Genomic DNA, 23,299 nt, shown 5'->3' with positions numbered 1-23,299 from the left:
TCACCACAATCACCTTTGAAGGCGAAGTCCTGTCAAACGGGATTGAGAATTTTAGAGATTATTTCTAAGCCCTATATTATCTGTTATGGCTTCTCAAATGCCAGAACATACAGACAGACAAAAGTCGCCAGACCCCATCACAAACAGAACTCTACAATCCACAGGTGTTGCCTCCACACACACACACACACACACATAGACACAGACACAGAAGCCGTATATATCTATCTATATCTATAAATATATATAAATATATAGAAAGCCCACAACTTCTAAGGCGAACAACTCTGCAGAGTCTGCTGTGAAGGGCGACGGTAGTCTCCCTGTCACACTCGACCCCCTTTGAATGAACTTAGGTCCGTCCCAGGTGGAATGGGAACAGCACGAAAATGATTCAGTGGCCTGAACATTTCATGTCGAGTCCCATCGCTGTCGACGACGCCAAATGTAACCGAGTGCCAAAACACCACAATCACCTTTGAAGGCGAAGTCCACTCAAACGGGATTGAGAATAACTGTTATGGCTTCTCGAAGGAAGGCCTGAACATACAGACATACCAAAGCCACTAGACCACATCACAAACAGAACTCTACAATCCACAGGTGTTGCCCACACACACACACAAACACACACAGAGAAGCCGTATATATATGTATATCTTTATCTATAAACATATAGAGATAGATGACAGTGTATTTTTCGCGTGGCTATAAATTGATTCGACCTTTTCACTTTTACAGTAAAGACAACTTACGGGTGCAATCGTGACATTCTAAAAATAGTAACGTAGTAACGGGAATATGGATTGACGCCACACGAAGGAAGGGAGATAAACGCTGAAAACACTGGAGAAGATAAGGAAGAGTTACTGGGAATGGATCCAGAGAAAAACCAAAATCGGTTGAGCGCTGCGCGCTGAGAGCACGTGTTGAAATATCTCATCGATGAGGTTGTGTCCAGGGTGTAGCTGAATACGGTCTCCAAATTTGAAAAAGATCCACCGAGAACTTTGGCCGTGCATCGCGGACACACACACACACACACACAGACAGACAGAAGTCGTATATATATATAGATAGATAGATAGAAGCTTCGTGTGATGACATAAAGTGAGATAAACTTGCTTTCTGTCATTAAAAAACTAATTTTTTTTAATGAAAAATCGACGATCGTGGTGGAAGAAAAACGTGACAGACATACCTGTGTGTCACTTCAGACGGCATTTTTCACCATAAAAAGATTGAATCAAGAGTAAATTTTTTTATTTCCAATTCTTAAAACGTTATCAATTCCTATTGACGTTAAAAGCGTGTCAAATATTTGTTCGTTTCTTGTTTATATAGAGCGTCATCAATCGTGCTCAAACGCAACGCGTGGTGTCATGTTTGGGTGATAGCGATCGATGTTAACTTGAAAGAAATATCCACATCCAACACACGTGATTAACCTCTAATCTGAAAGATTTTATGTTTTAGTTCTTGGATTAATCAGCAAGCGAACATTTTAAACTCTGATGCAGCAAGAAATTAACATTGATTTTGCGGAAGCGATATGGTGTCAACAAACCGTTGCGTTTGGACACGAAAAAAGAACAATTTGTGTGTATTTTTCAGTCCATTTTTTGGAGATTAATCCGGCATGGAAGTGAAAACCACTCCAATTTAGAATATTGCGCCATTTGAAGACAAAGCGCGCGATGGACGCCGAGGATAGGCCGAAAGGTAAGGTTTTTATTTTGGCTTCATTTGTTGCGTTTTTGCAAATCCAGCGAAATTATGGATAGAATATGAAGTAATGACCACATTAGGCTTTGGAGTGCTGAGTTCTGTTTTTCTGATAAAACTAGAGATCCTGTCTGAATAGTTGTGCTTTCATCAACACTTTCCTACGTTCCTACATTTGTCAATTTTTGCTTTGTCATGTGCATTCATGCCGATCATGTGGTGTCACTGTTGCGTTTTTGGTTTGATAGAGCTAAGTACGTTTTCAACCATCAATGATGCATCCCTTCATGAAATCACTTCGTGAAGTACCCCTAAAAGTCATTTACTGCGATTTACAAGATACGTGGTTGATATTATGGGATGCGGGAGATCAAACGCAACTTTACACCAAGTCCGAGGTCGTCAGCTTTATGTTTAAACTCGTTCAACTAAATGTCTTCTAACATACACTAATTTTTGTGGCAGATTGAATACTAGGAATTAACATCATCATTGGGTACACTACATTGGGGTGTGCACGTTAAAGATCCCACAATTGACAAAAGGGTCTTTCCTGGCAAAATTGTATAGGCATAGATAAAAATGTCCATCAAAATACCCGTGTGACTTGGAATAATAGGCCGTGAAAAGTAGGATATGCGCCGAAATGGCTGCGATCTGCTGGCCGATGTGAATGCGTGATGTATTGTGTAAAAAATTCCATCTCACACGGCATAAATAAATTCCTGCGCCTTGAATATGTGCGCGATATAAATTGCATAAAATAAAAAAAATTAAAAAAAATATAAATCCCTGCGCTTAGAACTGTACCCACGGAATACGCGCGATATAAGCGTCATATTGATTGATTGGGTCTGAACTTGTAGACCCTTATTGTGTCTGATCGCCGAGTGCTAGTTTTATGTCCAAACATAACTTGACGCTATGCACAGTCGATCTCAGCTGCCACGGCTGGTGTAATGTTAGGTTTGGGCACTCGGTTTTTTACTTATTTTATTTTTGGTAAAGAAAAATAGATGTAGAATTTAATATTGATATTATATGTTTCAAATAACTTTACCCCCCATAGAAACCACGTTTGTGTTGTAGTTAGTGTGATCCATGTCCAAACACAACATAACACATCGGTGTCAGCTTGAACTGTCACAGTGTTGTAGTGTAATATTCAGTTTAAACATACACCTGTGAAATAAGTCTCTTCTTTCAAATGGGATAATGCTTTGGTCTAATTGTTTGCAATGCAGCCCAGCACAACAAAAATATAATCTGCAGGAAAAATGCATTATACAATTTCACCATAATCTGTTTGAACATAACTTGACGCCGGTTCTGAGACACCCCTCGGTGTAATGTTAAGTTTGGATAGGTTATTTTTTGTTATTCTAGATCATCAAAATCTTTTTGCATGTCCGGACCAAGCATGCATAGCTTTTTTTTTCTTCTAGTTAGTGTTTGTTTTTTTTTTTGTACTTGTGGTTGGGAATTCATGTCCAACATAACATGACACCAACGCATGAATGTCAGGGTATGTCATGTTATGTTTGGGCAACATTTTGTGACTTTTTCCGTTTTTATAGTTTCTTAGTCTATTTTCATCTAGCTTTCCTTTTTATCTAGCATTTTGTACAGGTAAATGTAGACTATACATTTTTTCCTTTTAATTGGTTTGAACATGGTCTTAAGTTATGTTTGGGCATTTTTTCATGGTACAAAAACTTTTTCTAAGGTTGCCCCTCACCTATTCAGTGAACTTAGCTCTGTAGCAGCCTTATATGTGCACACAATGGCATCTGAATTGGATGGCTTACTTACACCCATAGTTCCAGAGGATGTAATTTTATCTTTTGTCACGATGTCATGTTATGTTTCATGGCGTCATGTTATGCTCAAACAGCAAATTTTCTGTGCAAACATAAAAGATTAATTCAGAAAACATGCACACAAAAAGTTAATTTCCTGTACCGACTCAAGACCATGGCAAAACCCTCTGGTCAGTGCTTAGAATTCACATAATAAATCCTTCAATACTCACTGTCTCAGTAAGTTCAGCTTCTGTGTAAGCATGTACAGCAACTTGTCAGCTTTTCTTGAAAGATGATGTGTTGTGCCATTAAAGCTGCAGCAGTTGTACACCATTCGGCGGAAGTCAGTAATAAACTCTGTGATGCTGCTGTACTCTCGCTTCTGGAACTTTTCACGCACTGAAACAAAAATCAATGTCCAGAAATTATCAGAAAGGTCGCGCAAATAGAGTGGGAGCTTCACACCAGTGTTAAAAAACCCAAAGCAAAGTAATGGCAAGTAGTCATGTACCCAGTGCTCCTACCAGAATCTGAATGCTATCAGTATCAATGGGTCAGAATCTGTCTTTTGACCAATCCATCACCAAAATTGCTTGGGTGACGGCAGTCCCCCTTTTCTTTAAGGCCAGAATTGGCGAGTGAAGCATCGTTTTTTGGGGCAATTCTCTCCGCGAGGAACACTAGGATTTTGCCAGCGAAGGTTAGCATGCCTTTGGGTTCCTCGCTGTGCGAAAAAAAATGGCGGCCACGCAGCTGCCAATCCGATTGGCTGTCTATGGCTGTTTACCGACCAGTGCAGACAATCTTTTCGGTATGATCAACCAATGGTGTTAAATCCTTGCGCAGCTAACCATGAAAACGTTTCATATCTTTTTCTTCTTGTCGATCACAGAAACGTTTCATATGAACACTCTTGACTTCTAGCTCCACGAGCAAGTCTCGCCTGAAAGAAACACACATCAGGATCTGCCAAATCATGGCATCCTGAAATAAGAACAACAGCTGAATGGAGCAATTTGAGTGCAATATCTTTGTTATAACTAATATCACAACAGGACATTCCCCTCCTCCCCCCCCCCCCTCCCCCCCAAAAAAAAAAAATTTGAGCAGAACAAACCATGTTTGACCTTAATATGTTGTGTGTGAACGTGTCGTTATTTTTGTCCAGATACAATAAAAACTTTTTTCATTTCTTTACTGGTACCAATATGCATACTCACTAAGGTTTAGCCAAACTGGTTCCTTGACTTTTTCATAGTAGTCTTGGGTGTCTGGGAAGCTGCTATCTACTGCATCTCTGAAGTGAAATGTCAGATTTGAATCAACTTTGCGTAAGAAGTAATCCAAGATTTTCCATCCTTCTTGCAGTTCATAGCTCAGGGGAGCCTTCTCCTCCTCCTCTTCTTGATCTTCCTCTTCAATTGCCGAGTCTTGGGTGACCTCTGCACTTTCATTTTCGTCTCTATCAGCTGCGAAGCGTGCTTGTTTTTCTTCAGCATGTGCGTCGACGATGATGTTGCAAGCTTGTTCTTGCAAGCTTTCTGGTTCCGATGTAAGAAGATCAGAGTAAAAAAACAGAGGCGCGTGGCCTGAACTGTCTTCCTCACACTCCATTTCGACCCGAGTGAAACATTAGCGCATCATTTAGAAGTTTAGTAAGTTTTTGAAGTCCTGAAAACAAAAACACAAATGGATTTTGTGAGAAGAAAGCATTTTGCGTATGGTTGAATCAACGCTGACTGTCCTACATAGCCTTAGAGCCTTCAACTAAAACAAAAAAAGAGTAAAAGACCACGCTTTAAAGGCAAAGCCAAGGAAGACGACCATTTCATTTAAAAACATGAGATACACAGGAGCCGTGTCAACAAATAGCATCAACACACCTCTACACGCTGTGAGCCATCGTATTTGGATACACAAGGAGAAGGTGAGCGTAGGAATAACAAACGCCATATCATGAAAATTACACTAAGTGTTAATACAGCGCTTTAAGCCAATAGTCATGTAAGTACTCTCTAATGTAAATATCTATTGCTTCAGCTGTAAGAAACTTGTCTTCTTTTCTCCTTTTATATGTTGACAAGTTCGTTTTAAAGCGGGACTATTTGTGCACTACATTTTGAGGTGGTAAGATATATGCAAAATAGCCTCGTTTTCAATGCAAACTAGCCTCGTTTTCAGTGCTTATATATTTTATTTTCGACCGAATGTATCTTTAAGAAAATATGGTTGTTTTTCAATGTTTATACAATAATATTTTGTATCAATATATTTGTTGTTGTTTTTATAACTGAAATTTGAGAAAGATTCTCCAGGGTCAAAGGTGCTTAACAGTCCTGGTCACAAACACATCACCATCGAGATGTAAACGAGATTTTATGGGTGAAAGTCGGTGGGAGGTTGGCCGAAACTGTTGTACCTCGAGTGTCATCGGAAATCATGGAGGCCACGAAGTTGGGTGTAGTTTCGCTTATCCTGTGTTCGCTACTTTCTCGACATGTTTCTAAGGCCTATGAAGTTGACCTGACGGTTGAGATAAACGCTGGTGCGACGGAATGCTTTTGGCAACGCATAAAACGTCAGGTTTCCGCAGAACTGGAATATCAGGTAAATAGGTAACGAAAGATTACTGATTAGAACTGAGAAAAGAAACGTTGTCACCGGTTAGATGAGTTCAGAGTTGTCTACGTCTCCTGACAACAGTTTTCCTTGCGTGGAGACCACCAGTGCCTGTTTTCCCAACTGTTTGCTTATTCCCCTCGTCATCTAAAAAAAAAAACCATGAAGAAGAGATTCACTTTTAAAATAGCTAGCATCCACAAAGCAATCGAAGACCTGAGAGTGATAGTGAAAGTTGAAATGCACACATTGATTTATTTTACTGATTTTTTAGTCACTTAGGCTAACATTTCAGCTTGAAATAACACAGAATAAGAGTTGATAAAGAGTTAGTAACAACAACAAAAAACAATATACTATTACTAATTAAAGATGAAATGATCATATTTTACAGTTTTTGTGTGGGGAACAGGCTCTTTCTATTCAAGACAAATTATGGTCCATTTGGGCAAAGGCCGTGCAGCATCAGATTATTTTCGTTTCTTTGTACTCTTGTAATCAACTGCTCTGCGTTCCTATCGCAAAGTGGTGTTGAATGGCAAATTTGCTTTGACCTGAAGTTAACGCCGGAGTGTATACAAGATTCTGACCCCTGTAAACACTCCGAGTGCGTATCCAGGTTTCCCAATTTCTTCGTTTCCGGCCGATTTATGTGGAGCACGTGATGCGCACAAAAAAATATTGGCGGTCTAGAAGTGTCGTCTGCGCAATGATTGCGGCCCGCGGCTTTCTTGACCGCCAAGGACGATACGTCATTCGTTAGACCTCAATAGCCAATGCGATAAATATATGTGTTTGAGAACAAAATAAGTTCGCCAAAAGTATACCTGGTGATTTGATTTGCATTTTACTTCGATCATTCCCAAAGTCACTGACGTTAAGTACGTCTCATAATGTTTTGCATGAAATGAACAAACAAACATTGGGTTCCTTTTCCCTTAGCCAGGAAATTGAATTGTGGCAACAATTGCAAAGTCAAACTGCTATTTGTTTAAAACTACAAATCACAGTACTTATACAAAGCATGAGTCATTTGAAAGGAAAGAGCAACAGATGGGTATGATTGGTTGCCAACTTAAGTTCCGTTACATTGTATCTTTATTTTTTTGCCAGTAAAGTAGACTAGTGGTAGTGGTACTGGTAACTACTGAATGAAAATAAATTATCCCAGAATGATTGGTTTTATCTGAAGTGTTAACATGCACACGTGTACATTGTCTTTAAGAGCATTGCTTGTTGTGTTTATTACATCAAATGTGGTGCAAGAAAGAGCAATGCTAAACTGTGATTAATTGTAATAGAAAGAAGTGCTACTGCAGGTCTTCTCTTGTTCTTATTGATTGCTTTGTTGTTTAGGGAAGCTTCGTCGTTTTTGCTTTTTTTTGGTAGGTAATTTTTGTTTTTGCTTTTTTTTTATAAATTATAACTTACTCTAGGAGTCAAGTGAACAAACAAAAGTATTCAATAATTCATGTGATACGGAAGATTTCATTATCAAGCCTGGGTTGAGCTGCGGAAGCGATACGTGTCACGTTTCACTGGTATTTGATTGGTTATCTGACTCCAATAAATGTTCAAATAAATAGATATTAGTATTGGATTTGAACAGTGATAATCAGATACATATAATGACAATTGTTTTGGATGCAGGCAACAGCTTGGATCTCTTAATGTGACTGCAACAATGTGTAGGGACATCCCGCTGGTTTACTTGGGTTTCACATTCTAAAGATTCTGAACAATTTATTTTGCCATACAACATACAGTGGTACCTGCTATAAGAGGCCCCTCTGATTAGAGGACACCTCCCATGAGAGGACACTTGGTCTGTTTTATCATCTCGTCTATTATTTATTTTAGTAATTTTACCAAAATATACCTGTCATGACCCCCCGCGGGTTAGGGGGAAGAATTTACCCGATGCTCCCCAGCATGTCGTAAGAGGCAACTAACGGATTCTGTTTCTCCGTTTACCCTTGTTAAGTGTTTCTTGTATAGAATATAGTCAATTTTTGTGAAGATTTTAGTCAAGCAGTATGTAAGAAATGTTAAGTCCTTTGTACTGGAAACTTGCATTCTCCCAGTAAGGTAATATATTGTACTACGTTGCAAGCCCCTGGAGCAAATTTTTGATTAGTGCTTTTGTGAACAAGAAACAATTGACAAGTGGCTCTATCCCATCTCCCCCCTTTCCCCGTCGCGATATAACCTTCGTGGTTGAAAACGACGTTAAACACCAAATAAAGAAAGAAAGAAAGAATACCTGTCATAACAGACCACAAGGATGTCCTTTCATCACAGGTACCACTTTAACAGGCATTGGAATTTTTGTGTGTTTGTGCACATGTGGTTACACATTTCTTTGTACATTCATTGTGCAAATAAATCGTGTGAAGTGAGCATTTTACTGGTTTACCGATGGCTTGCTCAGAGCACTTTGGTGTCTTTGCATTATTCCCTTACATTACAAGCTGTTGCTGCTATTGTTGAATGATGAAAGCGAGTGGAGAATTGAAGCCTTGCTAGATCAATAATTTGCCAGCTGACGGGCATTAAGTAAATGTCGCTTCTCTTCTATCACTCTCAGATCTTTATGTCTGTAACTGTAAGTTGATTAGACAGTTAGCATTATAGCTTTGATTATGGGAGGTCGTGGGTTCGAACCCCGGCCGGGTCATACCTAAGACTTTAAAATTGGCAATCTAGTGGCTGCTCCGCCTGGCGTCTGGCATTATGGGGTTAGTGCTAGGACTGGTTGGTCCGGTGTCAGAATAATGTGACTGGGTGAGACATGAAGCCTGTGCTGCGACTTCTGTCTTGTGTGTGGCGCACGTTATATGTCAAAGCAGCACCACCCTGATATGGCCCTTCGTGGTCGGCTGGGAGTTAAGCAAACAAACAAACAAACAAACAAAAGCTTTGATTATTCCTTTTTCTCCAACAGCTTGTCCAAGTATTTGTCATTTTTGTGTATATACGTATGTGTGTTTTAAGTGAATCGACGCTTGAACCGTATGTATGTACATGTATGTAAAATAGATATTTTTACTTGTGTGCCATATACTTTGGAAGTCATGTTTGTGTGTGTGTGGGGAGGGGGGGGTTATAATGTCTTATAATGGTGGGTAAATTAATAGAGGTTATGAACAAAAAGACAGAAAACAGGGTCTTAAGAGGGAGGAAGTCTTAAATGGGGGGGGGGGTCTTAAAAGGGGGGTTCCATTGTAGAACACAGTATTCATATATTTTCTTTATGTGCATTTCTGATAATATATGTAAAACTTGCATAAGAATTAAATCTCTGCAGTCAAACAGTTCTGAGACTGGTAAAAAAAATAATGCTTTATAGTTATAACGGTTGTCATGTTCCCCCACACCAAACTCAAAACAGCAGGTCAACGCTCATTTTCTTTCCAAGCACCTAGCCAATGGAACACACTACCTCTCCCCCTCCGTCAACAACAGTCCCTCGAATCATTCAAATCTGCACTCAAGACATTCCTTTTTTCCACATTATCCATGCATTCTACACTGCCCACCCCATCCCACCCTGAATAACTGTACATATTTTAATGGTTGGTGTGTGTGTGTTGGTGACTTTAAGTCTCCGTGTGTGTGAATGAGTGTATGTGCGCCTTGAGTCGCCTGTTGGTGAGATATGTGCGCGTTATAAAAAAAATATTCGTATTATTATTATTATTATGTTCCGCTAATACAGGTGATCGATGGAGGTGACCTTGACATTGACTTTGCTATCTACGACCCTTCTGGCCGAGCCATATTGATGGAGAGTCGCAAAACAGAAAATGTAATCAGGTGAGAAGAGCTTGTTGACGGACACTGGCATTTTCTGTCAGAAACAACACAATGTTTCTTTCACTTTCAGTAATTTTGGATAAAGTTATAAAATGTTAACTAAATTAAAAAAACAAGATAACAATGTACTTAGGCCACACAAAAAAAAGGTCTGTTTACGGTAACATAGGCCAAAAAAATAGGGTCGGTAGGTCGGGATTTTTTTTTTTTTTTTTTCCAAAAAACCATATTTGGCTCACGTAAGTGTAGCCTATGCGATCGTAACTTTGTCTGTCTGTGCGTGCGTGCGTGCGTCTGTGCGTGTGTATGTCTGTGGTAGAAACTCTAACATTTGAAGACGTCAAATTACATTGACGTCACATTATGACGTAAGAGGGTTAGACGTCACGCGAAGGAAGTACTGACAGTCTCGGTCATTATTATTTTGAGCGCGCCGAGACTAGTTGGCAGTCGTGTCCCTGTAAGTAGGCTACATGCACACAGACAGATCTAGATCTAGTGTCTCGCTTTCTTGCACAGTTTCACCTATGCTCTTTCTGTGTGTGTGTGTGTGTGTGTGTGTGTGTGTGTGTGTGTGACGGAGTGATTGAGTTTGTGTTACTGTTTGTCGATTTCTTACGTGAGCCTTGAAGGCTTCGCCTCTTGTTTTACGTTATTTTGCAAAAAAACCAAGATTTTTTTAATTTTTTTTTTCCCCAAATGCCAAAAAAAAGTCTAGGGTCGCGCGAAAAAAATAGGGTCGGTCGGGTTACCGTAAACAGACCTTTGTTTTTTGTTGGCCTTACCAGAAACATAAACAATCAAAACACGAATAAGTTTGGATTTCTGGTGAGTACATTGTCATTGTTATCTTGTTCTTGTTCTCACACCATCAGTCTCTTGTTCCTATTCTAAATTAAAGAATACATCAACTTTTTTTTCGTGTTTTAAATGATTTTCCGTTGATATGGTTTGTTAATTTACCTCCATTTCTTTTGAGACCTGAAGGGTTCCCACTTCCACTGCATTGGGATACTCTGTAATGGTAGGCTGGGTTACCAACAACTAGACTGATTCAAAGAATTGATTCATGTAGCTGTAAGGAAACCTTAGAACCAGTCTGTCTGCCTGTGAGAAATCCTGTTTCGGATGCCATGGACAGTAAAAGGTCACACAAACGGACATAACTCAGTAACCTTGTGATTTATTCTTTCCAGGGTTCAAACAGAGGTAGAAGGGGACTACAAGTTCTGTTTTGACAACAGCTTCAGTCGCATTTCCCCAAAGGTGGTGTTCTTTGAGTTAGTAGCTGATCATGATGACGACGAAGAGGATGATGGTGACGACTGGACTGTTGACATGGACGAGGTCAAGGACATGGTGGATATGACAGTGGAAGATCTAAAGGTGAGATGCTGCTCAGCAGTTAAAGTGAAAGCCTCCTTTTAACATCCCCCACCCCTACTTTCTCCATCCCCACTCTCACCCACTCCACTGGGGCTATGATACCAAATTCTGTATCAAAAATAATCTTTTCTGCATGGTTGGAGAGCTGTATTGGAGCATTGAAGTACTTTTACCTGGGTTAGTTGGGTGACTAAAGCTCGAAAATCTGTTTTAGGTATTAAGGACGAATTCACAAGACAAACATCTGTCTGATGTTTTGTGTTTTTTTTAGATGGCTCAAGATTCCTTTTAATCCCAGAGCTCTTCTGACACATATTAACACACACACACACACACACACACACACACACACACACACACACACACACACACACACACACACACACACACACACACACACACACACACACACACACACACAAAAGCAGGGAATCTGATCCCAATGTAAAGTGTTCCTCATAATTCTTTTGATTGAAGTACAGTGGTACCTGCAAAGAAAGACACCCTGGGGACCAACCAAACGTGTCACTGAATTGCAGGTGCAGGTCTGTTATGACATTCTCACATAGTAGCGACCTCACATCGCAGTTACCACTGAACAGAAAAGAGGCCTACATGTTGTTGACACCAATTTTTGTTTTTATTTTAGGGCGTCATTGATCGAGCCAAGTTGAACCTGGACAAGTCCATTCAGCTACAGAACCTCATCAAGATTCACGAAGCCCGAGATCGCAACATTGCAGAGGCCAACTTTAATCGCATCAACAATTTCTCGGCTTTCCAGCTGTTCATCATGGTCACAGTGGGTCTGACACAAGTTCTGATGATCCGCAGTTTGTTCCAAGAGAAGTCCACGAGTCGCGCAGTCTTCAAGCAGCAGACGTAACGCTGACACGTCTAGTCTGTGTGCGTCCTTTGCTGTGGGTGGGGAAGAGAGAGAGTGTGTATGTTGATGTGTGTGTGTGTTGATTTGTGTGTATTCATGTCTGTGGACAGAGGGGAACATGTGGTATTTGCTGCTGTTATAGTTTGTGCAGCAAGAGCATTTTTGTGTGAGCAATATGATTATGAACACAAGTTAGAAAAAGAATACTTGCCCTTAAAATATTATGTGTGAAATTATGGGATGCAGCATTTGTACGATTGTTCTAGGTCATGACATCAAGTCAGGGTTTCACGAAATCCAAAAGAACATGCGTTACTTACTTCCAGACTACTCCACACTTTGTATGTCGGTGCTCGTAGGATGCTTCTTGTCGATTGGTTCAATTGTCAATAAGGTGCATTTTTGTCATTGCCTGCAATGTATATTTTGACTTTTCTGAAATTATTTGATAAAGTGGATTGGACAAGGTTTATCTGAGTTTGAATTTTAAAACAGACCTTAGGAAAAAGTGATTATGGTGCAGTAGTTAGTTGATGAATCTGCATTTGGTAGTTTGCACAGTTTGTGTATGAAACAATACGTATCAAATTATAGTCTGAGCGAGGGGCTAGTGATGTTTTTAATTATTTAAAAAATCAAAGCATCTTTTATATTGAGTGTGGGGCCCCTTTCGGGTATAAATGCGAGGTATTTTCCTTTTGATTTGTAAAAATGTTACGTGTACAGGGCTCAAACTGCGAAATCTGGAAACAAGTAAGTTTAACTGAAGGTGAGAACTTGCATATATGTACACAAAATAGACAAAACAAGTACATCAGATTACAATGAGTTTGACAAATACATTCATAAGTGGGCTGTGTACGCAGATCTGATACAAGAGTAACTGCACACACTTTCCTGCTTTTGTATTAAAAAACACTTTATTTTCTGCCATTGTATACATAAGGTGTTTTTATTAATGTCACAATATTCTGAATTGCCTTTCCCACACTGTGAACCTACCAATACATGCATGTAACCTTTTCTGAATAAAAAAATTGTGAAGAAAAAAAAAAGTTTAACTGAAGGTAGTACTAATCATTCTAAACAACTTTTCTTTTTGATCACTATGTAAAATTTGTCTAGATTTTGTTAAAAATAATTAAAAACATCCTCCACCTGCCACCTGGACAGACGATTCATCTAAACTATTACTGCAGAATCTGCTGGACAAGGAATGAATTTACACCAGCACATGTATTTTGGTTTTACTGTTGCAGCATGTATAATTCATGCAGGTATGTGTGGATGCGTGACTTACAAAGTATTCGTCACCTCTAGTGGGCTCTGTGTGTCAATTGGGGAAATATGTTATTAGTGCCTTGTTTGCATTCACACTTCTGTTACGTTACATTACAACGACTTGTGTATATTATGCAGTTTTGATTGAATTTTTTCTGTATTGTATGTCTTCTTCATTTAAAAAAAAACCCTGTTTCTATTTTTTGGATGAACTGTGTGAATTTTGTTTGCTGTAGTGGCTTTTTGTTTCTTTGTTTGTTTGTTTAAACTGTGTAGAACTAACTTTTTTTTTTTAATGGTATATGACTGGAGCAGTGAGATGCTGCTTGGTCGTAGCATTTTATTGTTACCACTGTTGATACACTTCCTGTGTGTGTTAGCGATGTCCATTCAAATAAGTATTAATTGAGCATCACTCTTGAAATTAAGTGTATGCCGTTTGCAGCCGTATTGATCAAAGAAATCTAGCGTTTAAAACTGAAGTGTACTTTTTTTTTACAATATTATAAACTTTGTCACAACTTTGATGATTTTTTTTATAAATGTAAACTAAAAGGTATAATAATTTAAAAAAATAATAAAGAAAGGTCACTTCCAAAGTTACACTATACAGACCTGCCTACCCTTACGATTTGGGTGTAATTTACTACGATTTTTATTCCAAACTACGCCACTACGCTTTCCACGATGGAAATACGATTTTTAAGAAACCGAAAGTACGATATTTCGCATTTTGTCCTGATATATAAATCCGATCCGTATTTTTGCTCTCGCCGAGCTTTGCGAGCTTTGTGAGCTTTGTCGGATGAGACATTGGAGAGTCTGCTCCTCCTGAAATCAAGATCAGGAATCTTCAGCACCAGGCAGTACAGCCAAGCACAACTTGGCAGATTTAAGTCATGCTATTACAAGTCTTTGAAAAAGCCCTCTACCTCCAAATAAACTCTATGCTCATTCAGCAAACTCCTGATTACACTAATGGTGGAGTGCTGGTTATGTGCGAGGCTGATTTCTCGAGATGTGTGACCACATGACATATTTTGCTTTCGTCATCCTAGATCGTTTCAATCAGTGTAGTTTCCCAGTGCTGTGTTCTTGGGTCGTTTTGACTGACTTCACAATTTGAGAAAATCAATGACATTTTATTTTTGCGAAGCAACTGAATATGAACAGAAAGTGTGCAGAAGAATGTGTGTGTCCTGCAAGACTTTATGAACAACTATTTCTCCGTTGGGAGAAAAATGAGGATGTCTACAGGCAAGGTAGTGTCATATTCTTTATTTGGGTTCTCCTTTTAGTCACACCCACCGATGGCCGTTACTTTTGGCAACAAAAAACTACTCTTTCTACCACCAGATTACTCTTTTTTGCTGGGCTCATTACTCCTTGTAATTTTTGGGGTAGGCCGGTCTGCACTATAATAGCCTACCGCAGCGACCCGACATCCCCCCCTGGAGCGTCTGTAAAATCGACAAGTCTGGCAGCGGAACGAAATTCAGAGGTGGTTGGAGCAGGGACGGGGCGATGTGAGAGCACAACAGGTGTAAGGACGAAAAAAAAAAAAACCAAGGAAAAAAAAAAAGAAAAAAAAGGTCTGCACTATAAGATTCTGCGTTTCAACTAATGCTAACGTGCAGGAGGACTGCTTTCACTTTGCAAGTGGTTTGAAAGCTTTAGTAAATGGTGTAAAATAGCCAAAGAAAGAGTACATCTTATCTTCACGCTCATAAGGCCAAAAAAAATAGGTGTGGTTACGGTAACATAGCCTAAAAAAATAGGGTAGGAAGGTAGGCAATCACTTTTTTTTTTTTAAACTTTTTTTTCTAATGTGTACAAATTAAACCTACTTGACAGGGAAATAAGTGTGCGACTCGGGCGATTTCGCTTTCATTGCGTTTTCTGCACTCGTTTTTTGTTGGCTCACGTAAGTGTAGCCTATGCGATGGTAAACTTTGTCTGTCTGTGCGTGCGTGCGTGCGTATGTATGTATGTGTGTATGTCTGTGGTAGAAACTTTAACATTTTTGGCTAAACACCGAAATACTCATTTCACGTGGTTAATTTTCAAGCACCATCTTCAAATTATTGAAGCAATGATCAACATTGTGTCGGCATGTGTGTAGTTAAAGCGTGTATCCAAAGAAAACGGGTGGTGGGGGGTTTTGAAGGGGTACAAGCAGTTGACTGATTTGTGTCGTGTTTGGCATGTAGACGGCAGGTCAGGTGTCAAGATCAGGTCAGGGGTCGCGCGAAGGATTGTGGTCCAGTTCTCACCTCGCCGATTCGCCGGGGAAGACGATTTCATGTTGTTCGGTTTCTAAGCTCCAGAAAAGTAAATAAAGAAGATACCAAAGGGAGATTTCCTACAATTTGATCTGCACAGCGTGTTTCCAATGTCCACGCGAGGAAGAGCTGTCGAAAGCGCGGCAGTCAGTGTCGATCTTGCAGCCGTATCCCGGTAAGTTCAGAGACAGATCTAGTATCTCCCACTCTGATAACGTGTCACCTACTGTTAATCCGTTTTGTTTTAATTTCTTTTTATTTCAGCAGACACGGATGTCAAACACAGTGCTAGGCAGTCACCTCTAGTGAAATGAGTTGATCTAAAGTGCCTGTAATGTTTGGATGTCTTTGCTCGTGGTTCGATTTATGTGAATTTCAAGACTTGCAGTAGAGTCTCAAGTTAAGTTTACTCTGCCCGAAAAAAACTGTCCACCATTTACTTGAACATGCAGATATAAGGAAACAGAATGAATCTGTTCTCAAAGTCAAAATGATCACGATTTTTTCCTCAGATTCAAAACATGCACTGTCATGGTTTTGTCTGTACAATTTAGTAAGTCTTAAGTACTTTGCAACAACTTCCTTGAACGTGAAAGACAGTTTTTGAATGCTAGATCTGTATCGCGTTTCATTCCAGACTCGATCCTCTCTTTGATTGTAGATCTACTGTTTGCTGTTTACGCACTATCATATGATTCGCTATGTAACGTTTGGTAAGCTTACCTTGCCACAGCTTTCTTGTCTTTGTTGGCATTTCTGGCTGTGTTGACCGTCAGAATTATTTTAAGAACCAGGCTGCTGCAGTCGACATGTTTCGCATATTGTAGGGTTACCATGCTGCATAGGTAAAGTGGCTTGTATAACCTGACTATTCTGTTTCAAAACACTGTTTATATTTGTGTAGGTTGTAGTCATCATAACTAATCACATTTTGCCATTTGTTTCAGAAAGGAGGTTAACCTACAACAAGATCGACGCTATGTCAGATATATGCCTCAGCCACATGAAGACTTCCGAATTTAGATCTACTCGGCATGGTGACAAGTCTTGATGAAAAGTATAGGACTGAGGACAGCAGTGGAAAAAGTGCCCACATGGCAGGTACCTAACCTATTACCCTAGTCATTTTATCTGTTTGCCTTCTTTTGAAAATTATACATGGAGTTGATATGATGCGTTAGTTTTAACTGTGTGTGTGTGTGTGCGTGTGTGTGTGTGTGTGTGTGTGTGTGTGTGTGTGTGTTTGTGTGTGTGTGTTACGGAGTGAGTGAGTTTGTGTTATGTTACTGTTTGTTGATTTCTTACGGGAGCCTTGAAGGCTTCGCCTCTTGTTGTTTTTGTTTTGACAAATGTAATAAAAAGTTATAGGGTCGGCCCCTAAAAATAGGGTAGGTCGGGTTACCGTAACCACACCTATTTTTTTTTTAGGCCTAAGGTAATTGCCTATGTCATTTTTTGATGTTTTGAGAAAAACGCAAAAAACTTTCTTTGGTTTCTGAACAATCTGCCTTATCTCATTATAGTAATAAGTTGCAAACTGCCTATCTCGAGCGGTGACAGCTGGATAAACGTGAGATAAAGGAGCTGACAGCAACATTTTCAATCAGCAAAACTGCATAACAACCCACAAAGAGCTTTTGCATACTTTCACATTCTCAAAACAAGTCTTCCTGTATCATAAAGAAAAAGTGCCTAACTCAAGAAACGAGATAGGCAGTTTTGCTTATGTTACCTTGGCAATGGTTTCCGATGGTCTGAGAGTTTGTACTCTCTAACACATGATATATACCCTTCCAGTAGCTTCCCCTGTAGTTTCACTACAGAAATGCTTAACACTGAGATAGGTATTTTTCTTATGAGCGTGACGTTATGACTATTGGGTTGCGTTACTTTACCTGTGTTACTTCCCTTGTTTGTGTAAGTGACGCTGGTAACTAGGGCGCAACTGGTGTCCAGCACTGAAGAGAAGCAGTGCTTTGAAGCTCAGTCACTCACTTTGATTTATTTAATGAGCACACTCGTGGTGCTCTTTTGAGCAAATCGTGTGGTATGCGTCTAGATTAAAGTATAATTTATTCCCAGATTCATCAATTTCGCCAGGAAATCTCCCCAAACGGTCAGATCAATATCCCTTTGGTTATACAAAACAATTGTTATTATTAGTCAGCAGATTTGTTACAATTGCAGGTGCTACTGTGTTAGTTTGAGAACAAATATTGTAAAAGTTGAAGCATGTGAAATTCATTGACTTCAAACATCATTTTGCTCAACTCCATGTTTGCTGCCCTGATATGGCCCTTCGTGGTCGGCTGGGCGTTAAGCAAACAAACAAACTCCATGTTTGTCAATAAATAGCTGCAGGAATAATTGCTGAATTGTGGTTATTGTATGAGTTCAATATGTATAGAGTCTGTTTTTGATGTGCTGTTTTGTCAATTGTATTATTCCTTTCATTTTTAAACATCTAGGGTTGTTGTTGAGGGATAGATAAATATGCACTGAAAATATGTTCGCATCTACAGGTTCAGCTTTTATGATATGATGTTAGTTTTGTTGGCTATGATATTTTTACTTAGAATTAGACTTATGTGTTTATTTATGAGACATTGTATGCTTCCTCAACATTAAAACCCGGTTAGACTTTGTTACTTTGGCTGGAAGAGGTACAATGGTTTAAAAAAAAATGATACAACACAAAACAGTGGGTTTTTTGTTACAAAATAAACATGCAACACAATGCATGTACAATTTTATTGTCTAAGTGTGGTTTATAAATAGACATTTTTCAAATTATGCAGTGCAACATTGAGTTTGCTTATGTACAGTTGTTATACAATTTTCAAAATGTACATTTTTATTATGCAGTATTTTTTGCTTACGCACATAGGATTTTTTGAAAACTGTTCTAAATACCTGGGTTTAATCGTTTCATCTTGGCATGTTTTCTTTGTGTCCAAACTCCTCCTAATCCAGTTTTAAAGAGTCCCTGAGTGTTATGTTTGGTGAAGCTTGGGTTCACATGAACATTATATGCGAGAATTGTGATATTTTACTTGTAGCAGTAGCTTCCTGTGTTAGCTACATGTAGTTAAGAGAGAACCCTTTTAAGTTGTTGTGCTTGCTGTGAGTCATTCCATGCACTATTCTGTTCAGCATTCTTACTTTGCTTGATGGATTTGTGTATTATTATATTTTTTCTCATGTTATTAATTTTTATTTTTATTGTTAATATTTGTGTGTGTGTGTTGTTTTAGATCTATTTTTCGTCAATTGGCATGTTTGTTTCTTTATGATGATCCTATTCAAAGATGCTTCTGAGATTTAGCATACAGTATTTTATGTCCTACAAGGCTATGCAACGAATTAGCAGTCGTTGTCATCTTTGGGACAAAATTGCAATTAAGTCAGGTATCAGACGCATTCAGCGGAGAATCGACTTGAGAAAAAAAAGCAGGAACAAACTGTAGTTTCATTCTGTCCTTCATGTTCTTTCCCAATAACCTGTGTAACTATGCAACATATTTTTGCTAGAGTAATGACGGGCGCAGTGGCGTGGTGGTAAGACGTCGGCTTCCTAATCGGGAGGTCGTGAGTTCGAACCCCGGTCGCTGCCGCCTGGTGGGTTAAGAGTGGAGATTTTTCCGATCTCCCAGGTCAACTTATGTGCAGACCTGCTAGTGACTTAACCCCCTTCGTGTGTACACGCAAGCACAAGACCAAGTGCGCACGGAAAAGATCCTGTAATCCATGTCGGAGTTTGGTGGGTTATGGAAACACGAAAATACCCAGCATGCCTACTCAACGAAAGCGGAGTGAGCTGACTATGCTCTCAGAGTATAGTGTGGGGAACCCAAATGGGCAAACGAGCTCACACGTAACCAGAAAATTCTGGAACGCTGAAGAAGAAGAAGAAGCTAGAGTAATTGGTATATGTTTGTTATGTTAGTGTAGCTTAACACTTTCATATGAGATATTTCTCAGTTTAGGGCAGTAGAGTCGATGTGATACTGATGGTTGGGTTTTTTTTTTTTTTTTTAGATATGAAGCGTACTTCAAAGTGCTAGCGGCCATTTAGATGCATGGGTCAAATGGAGTAAAAGAGATGCACCTGCTAGGCAATAAAAAAGGATAATCAGAAATAAAAAGCTGCTTGCCTTACATATCTTTTGTTATCATGTCAGAGAAGGTAAATAGTAACAGTATTTGTTTTCTCCTTTTCATACTTACTCCCTGCCCTCTTGTATTCATTCTGATCTCTCTTCATTTAGTTTTGTGTACAAGTTTAAACAAAATATCGCATGCCAGTTGATTGAAGCCTTTCGACGGGTGCAATGGCCTAGTGGATAAGATGCCGTCCTTCCATGCGGAAGGTTGACTATTTGAATCCTGGCCGCGTTGGATGGGTTAAGGGTGGACTTTTCTGATCTACAGGTCAACTTATGTGCAGACCTGCTAGTGCCGTATCCCCGTTCGTGTGTAAGATCTAGTGCGCACAGAAAAGATTCAAGATCCTGTAATCCATGTCAGAGTTTGGTGGTTATAGAAACACGAAAATACCAAGCATGCATCCCCCAAAATCGGCGTATGGAAGTTTATAAATGGTCATACACGTGCGAAAACACGAGTGTATGTGGGAGTTTCAGCCCATGAACGAAGAAGAATCATTCTTCATTCATTCTCTGTCCCCCCGCGGGTTAGGGGGAAGAATTTACCCAATGCTCCCCAGCATTTTTTTTTACCCCCCGCGGGTTAGGGGGAAGAATTTACCCGATGCTCCCCAGCATGTCGTAAGAGGCGACTAACGGATTCTGTTTCTCCTTTTACCCTTGTTAAGTGTTTCTTGTATAGAATATAGTCAATTTTTGTAAAGATTTTAGTCAAGCAATATGTAAGAAATGTTAAGTCCTTTGTACTGGAAACTTGCATTCTCCCAGTAAGGTAATACATTGTACTACGTTGCAAGCCCCTGGAGCAAATTTTTGATTAGTGCTTTTGTGAACAAGAAACAATTGACAAGTGGCTCTATCCCATCTCCCCCCTTTCCCCGTCGCGATATAACCTTCGTGGTTAAAAACGAGAAAGAAAGAATTCATTCTCTGGCTCAATCGCACATAAATGAAAATGGTTGTATCCACACAAGAGTTAAACCACACTGTGTTTCTCACTAACAACATAAGCCAGTGATATGTGTTCAATTTTGAAATGAGAATATTTATGATTGTAGTGAGCGTGACTTACAACAATTCTATGAAGTTGTTATGAATGTTTTTTGCTTTCTATAATTTGAGTTGCAGTGATGGATGAACAATCAAACTTGAGCCATATGTACAACTAAGGCGTGAGCCTGTAAAAAAGAACAATGCCGCTATGCAGTTTTTGTGCGTCTGTTATTATGATTTTACGTCAGGTTTCAATGCACAAGCATCTAGGTGACTATTGTTATATTAAGTTGTTATTGATCAAATATTTCAAATCACAAGTGGAAAACAACTCTCTGATTTATCTAAGTGCCTAAGTTAAATTTTTAGCATTGTGTGTGTCAAGTATTTATAAGTGTTAAGTGTTTTGTTTGATTTGTGCCAATTTGATTGTTAATTGATAAGCCATAGATTCCATGTACATGTACTTCATTGGCATTTTGCTTAATGCATAATCAACATATCTTCGAGGGGTATTGCACTGATGTGTGAGTTTGAGTTTTGTTTCAACTTTTTTTTTCTTCAAGAAATGGAAATAGTGAAACAATAAAATAAAGTTGGTTGAGATTATGCTCAGTGATATGCTTTCTGCAAATTCTTGAGTGTATGCTTTTCACAGGTGAAAATATGTTTATGGTGAGCTATACCACTCGGTTAATATGTGCTTGGGTTTTTTCACAAAGTTTGGCAAAGCATAACAAAAACATCATCAACAACTTTTCACTGCATGCACATTAAACACACACATAAAAATCTAAACAACGAAGTGACACATAAAAGATAACACAGTGACGTGGACATTGAAAGGAATATGTATTGATTGGACTTCCCTTCCTAGAGCCTGTGTCATCAGTGGCAGACTAAAACTCATAGTTAGGAAGCTGGCCGAGACTACAAAAGAGCACATGTTTGTGTGCATTCAATTGTAATAAAAACAAGAGATCAATACATGAATGTTATTTGTCCTTTTGACCAAAATATGTCATTTGACAGAGATCTAGACAGTCTCGGTTCACCTCAACTGCTAGCACGGTCTTGGCAGGAGAGCAATGGCTGACTTGATCATGTTGATGTGTGTAAAATGTTATATTTTGGTAAAAAAATACAAAACATATTTCCTGCAAACAACAAAACACACACACACACACACACCTTTATATACACAAAGGAAACTTGGTGATTAATTTAACTTGTATTAAAAAAAAGCAAAACCATAGTGAACCAAAGCTGGTTAAAATTTAGCATCACAACGAATGACAGAATCTTTCAAACATCAGTGTTTTTGATTTTGAGTTTAATTTGTAACAAGAAGAGCAAACGCTCGATCGAGTCACTTTCGCAGTTCTGAATATTATATGAGGCATCAGATGGACAGGAAGAAATTGCTATTCACAACACAATGAGTCACGTTCACATAAAATTTGAGCCCGGTCACTTTTATAGTTTCCGAGAAAAGCCCAACGTTAAGTTGTGTGTTGCCGAACAGAAAAGGCTAGTTATCTCCCTTGTTTTTCTGATAACGTTCGTAAAAGGCTACAGATGTAAATACTTTGATGTAAAGAATAATCCTACAAAGTTTCAATCACATCCGATGAACTTTGTCAAAGATATAAAATGTCTAATTTTTCCTTTGACGCTGACCTGTGACCTTGAAAAAGGTCAAAGGTCAACGAAACCATCGTTAAAGTGTAGAGGTCATTGGAGGTCACGACTAAACAAAATATGAGCCCGATCGCTTTGATAGTTTCCGAGAAAAGATATAAAATGTCTAATTTTTCCTTTGACGCTGACCTGTGACCTTGAAAAAGGTCAAAGGTCAACGAAACCATCGTTAAAGTGTAGAGGTCATTGGAGGTCACGACTAAACAAAATATGAGCCCGATCGCTTTGATAGTTTCCGAGAAAAGTCCAACGTTAAGGTGGTGTCTACGGCCGGCAGGGCCGGCCGGCCGGCCGGACAGACTAACACTGACCGATTACATAGAGTCACTTTTTCTCAAGTGACTCAAAAACCGCACATTGAAATGAATTCCTCAAAATGTTGCCATCAAGTGAAATTGCACATAGTCTGTTCACACTCTCAGTGCATTTAAAACAACACTATAATAGACACATTCTGGAAATGATAACTGTCAGTGTCAGGTTTCTATAGGTTGTGAAAGAGTTGCTGTTCCTTAAAAACATTGTGACATTGTAGGCCAATCACTAGCAACCCGTTTGTCTCCATGCGTGCTCGTTTGATATGTGCACTGAGGGACGCGATCACATCAATGCAGATAGTCAGCTCAGCTCCAATGTGCGTAC

At 39.2% G+C, this 23,299-nt stretch overlaps 2 protein-coding genes and 1 long non-coding RNA gene across 3 annotated transcripts in view; 2 read left to right on the top strand and 1 right to left on the bottom strand.

Annotated features, from left to right (window-relative positions):
- The window catches only part of LOC138971569 (streptococcal hemagglutinin-like), a 39,505-nt gene extending 34,063 nt beyond the window's left edge, over positions 1 to 5,442 (bottom strand). Inside the window, exons 1-2 of the mRNA XM_070344331.1 lie at positions 4,748 to 5,442; positions 3,758 to 3,926 (exon numbers count right to left, since the gene is read on the bottom strand). Of these exons, the coding sequence (XP_070200432.1) occupies positions 3,758 to 3,926; positions 4,748 to 5,141 (563 nt within the window). The 5' untranslated portion in view covers positions 5,142 to 5,442. The remainder of the gene's footprint in view (positions 1 to 3,757; positions 3,927 to 4,747) is intronic.
- Positions 5,443 to 5,887: 445 nt separating this feature from the next.
- LOC138971574 (transmembrane emp24 domain-containing protein 5-like) lies at positions 5,888 to 14,660 on the top strand. Its single transcript, XM_070344335.1, has 4 exons — positions 5,888 to 6,134; positions 9,865 to 9,962; positions 11,159 to 11,348; positions 11,998 to 14,660. The coding sequence occupies exons 1-4, from the start codon at positions 5,967 to 5,969 to the stop codon at positions 12,232 to 12,234; spliced, it is 693 nt and encodes a 230-aa protein (XP_070200436.1). The 5' UTR covers positions 5,888 to 5,966; the 3' UTR covers positions 12,235 to 14,660.
- A 1,032-nt stretch (positions 14,661 to 15,692) lies between these two features.
- Positions 15,693 to 21,571, top strand: LOC138971576 (uncharacterized). Its single transcript, XR_011457297.1, has 2 exons — positions 15,693 to 15,972; positions 16,745 to 21,571. It is a non-coding gene; the product is annotated as an uncharacterized lncRNA (long non-coding RNA).
- The last annotated feature ends 1,728 nt before the right edge of the window (positions 21,572 to 23,299 follow it).

Source organism: Littorina saxatilis, linkage group LG7, assembly GCF_037325665.1.
Source record: "Littorina saxatilis isolate snail1 linkage group LG7, US_GU_Lsax_2.0, whole genome shotgun sequence".
Lineage (NCBI taxonomy): Eukaryota > Metazoa > Mollusca > Gastropoda > Littorinimorpha > Littorinidae > Littorina > Littorina saxatilis.
This window is presented reverse-complemented; position numbering and strand designations above follow the sequence as displayed.

Coding starts and splice junctions, on each gene's coding strand:
- LOC138971574 (XM_070344335.1), top strand. CDS start 5,967: ATGGAGGCCACGAAGTTGGGTGTAGTTTCGCTTATCCTGTGTTCGCTA. Junction 6,135..9,864: donor CCGCAGAACTGGAATATCAG/GTAAATAGGTAA, acceptor CCGCTAATACAG/GTGATCGATGGAGGTGACCT. Junction 9,963..11,158: donor AAAACAGAAAATGTAATCAG/GTGAGAAGAGCT, acceptor TATTCTTTCCAG/GGTTCAAACAGAGGTAGAAG.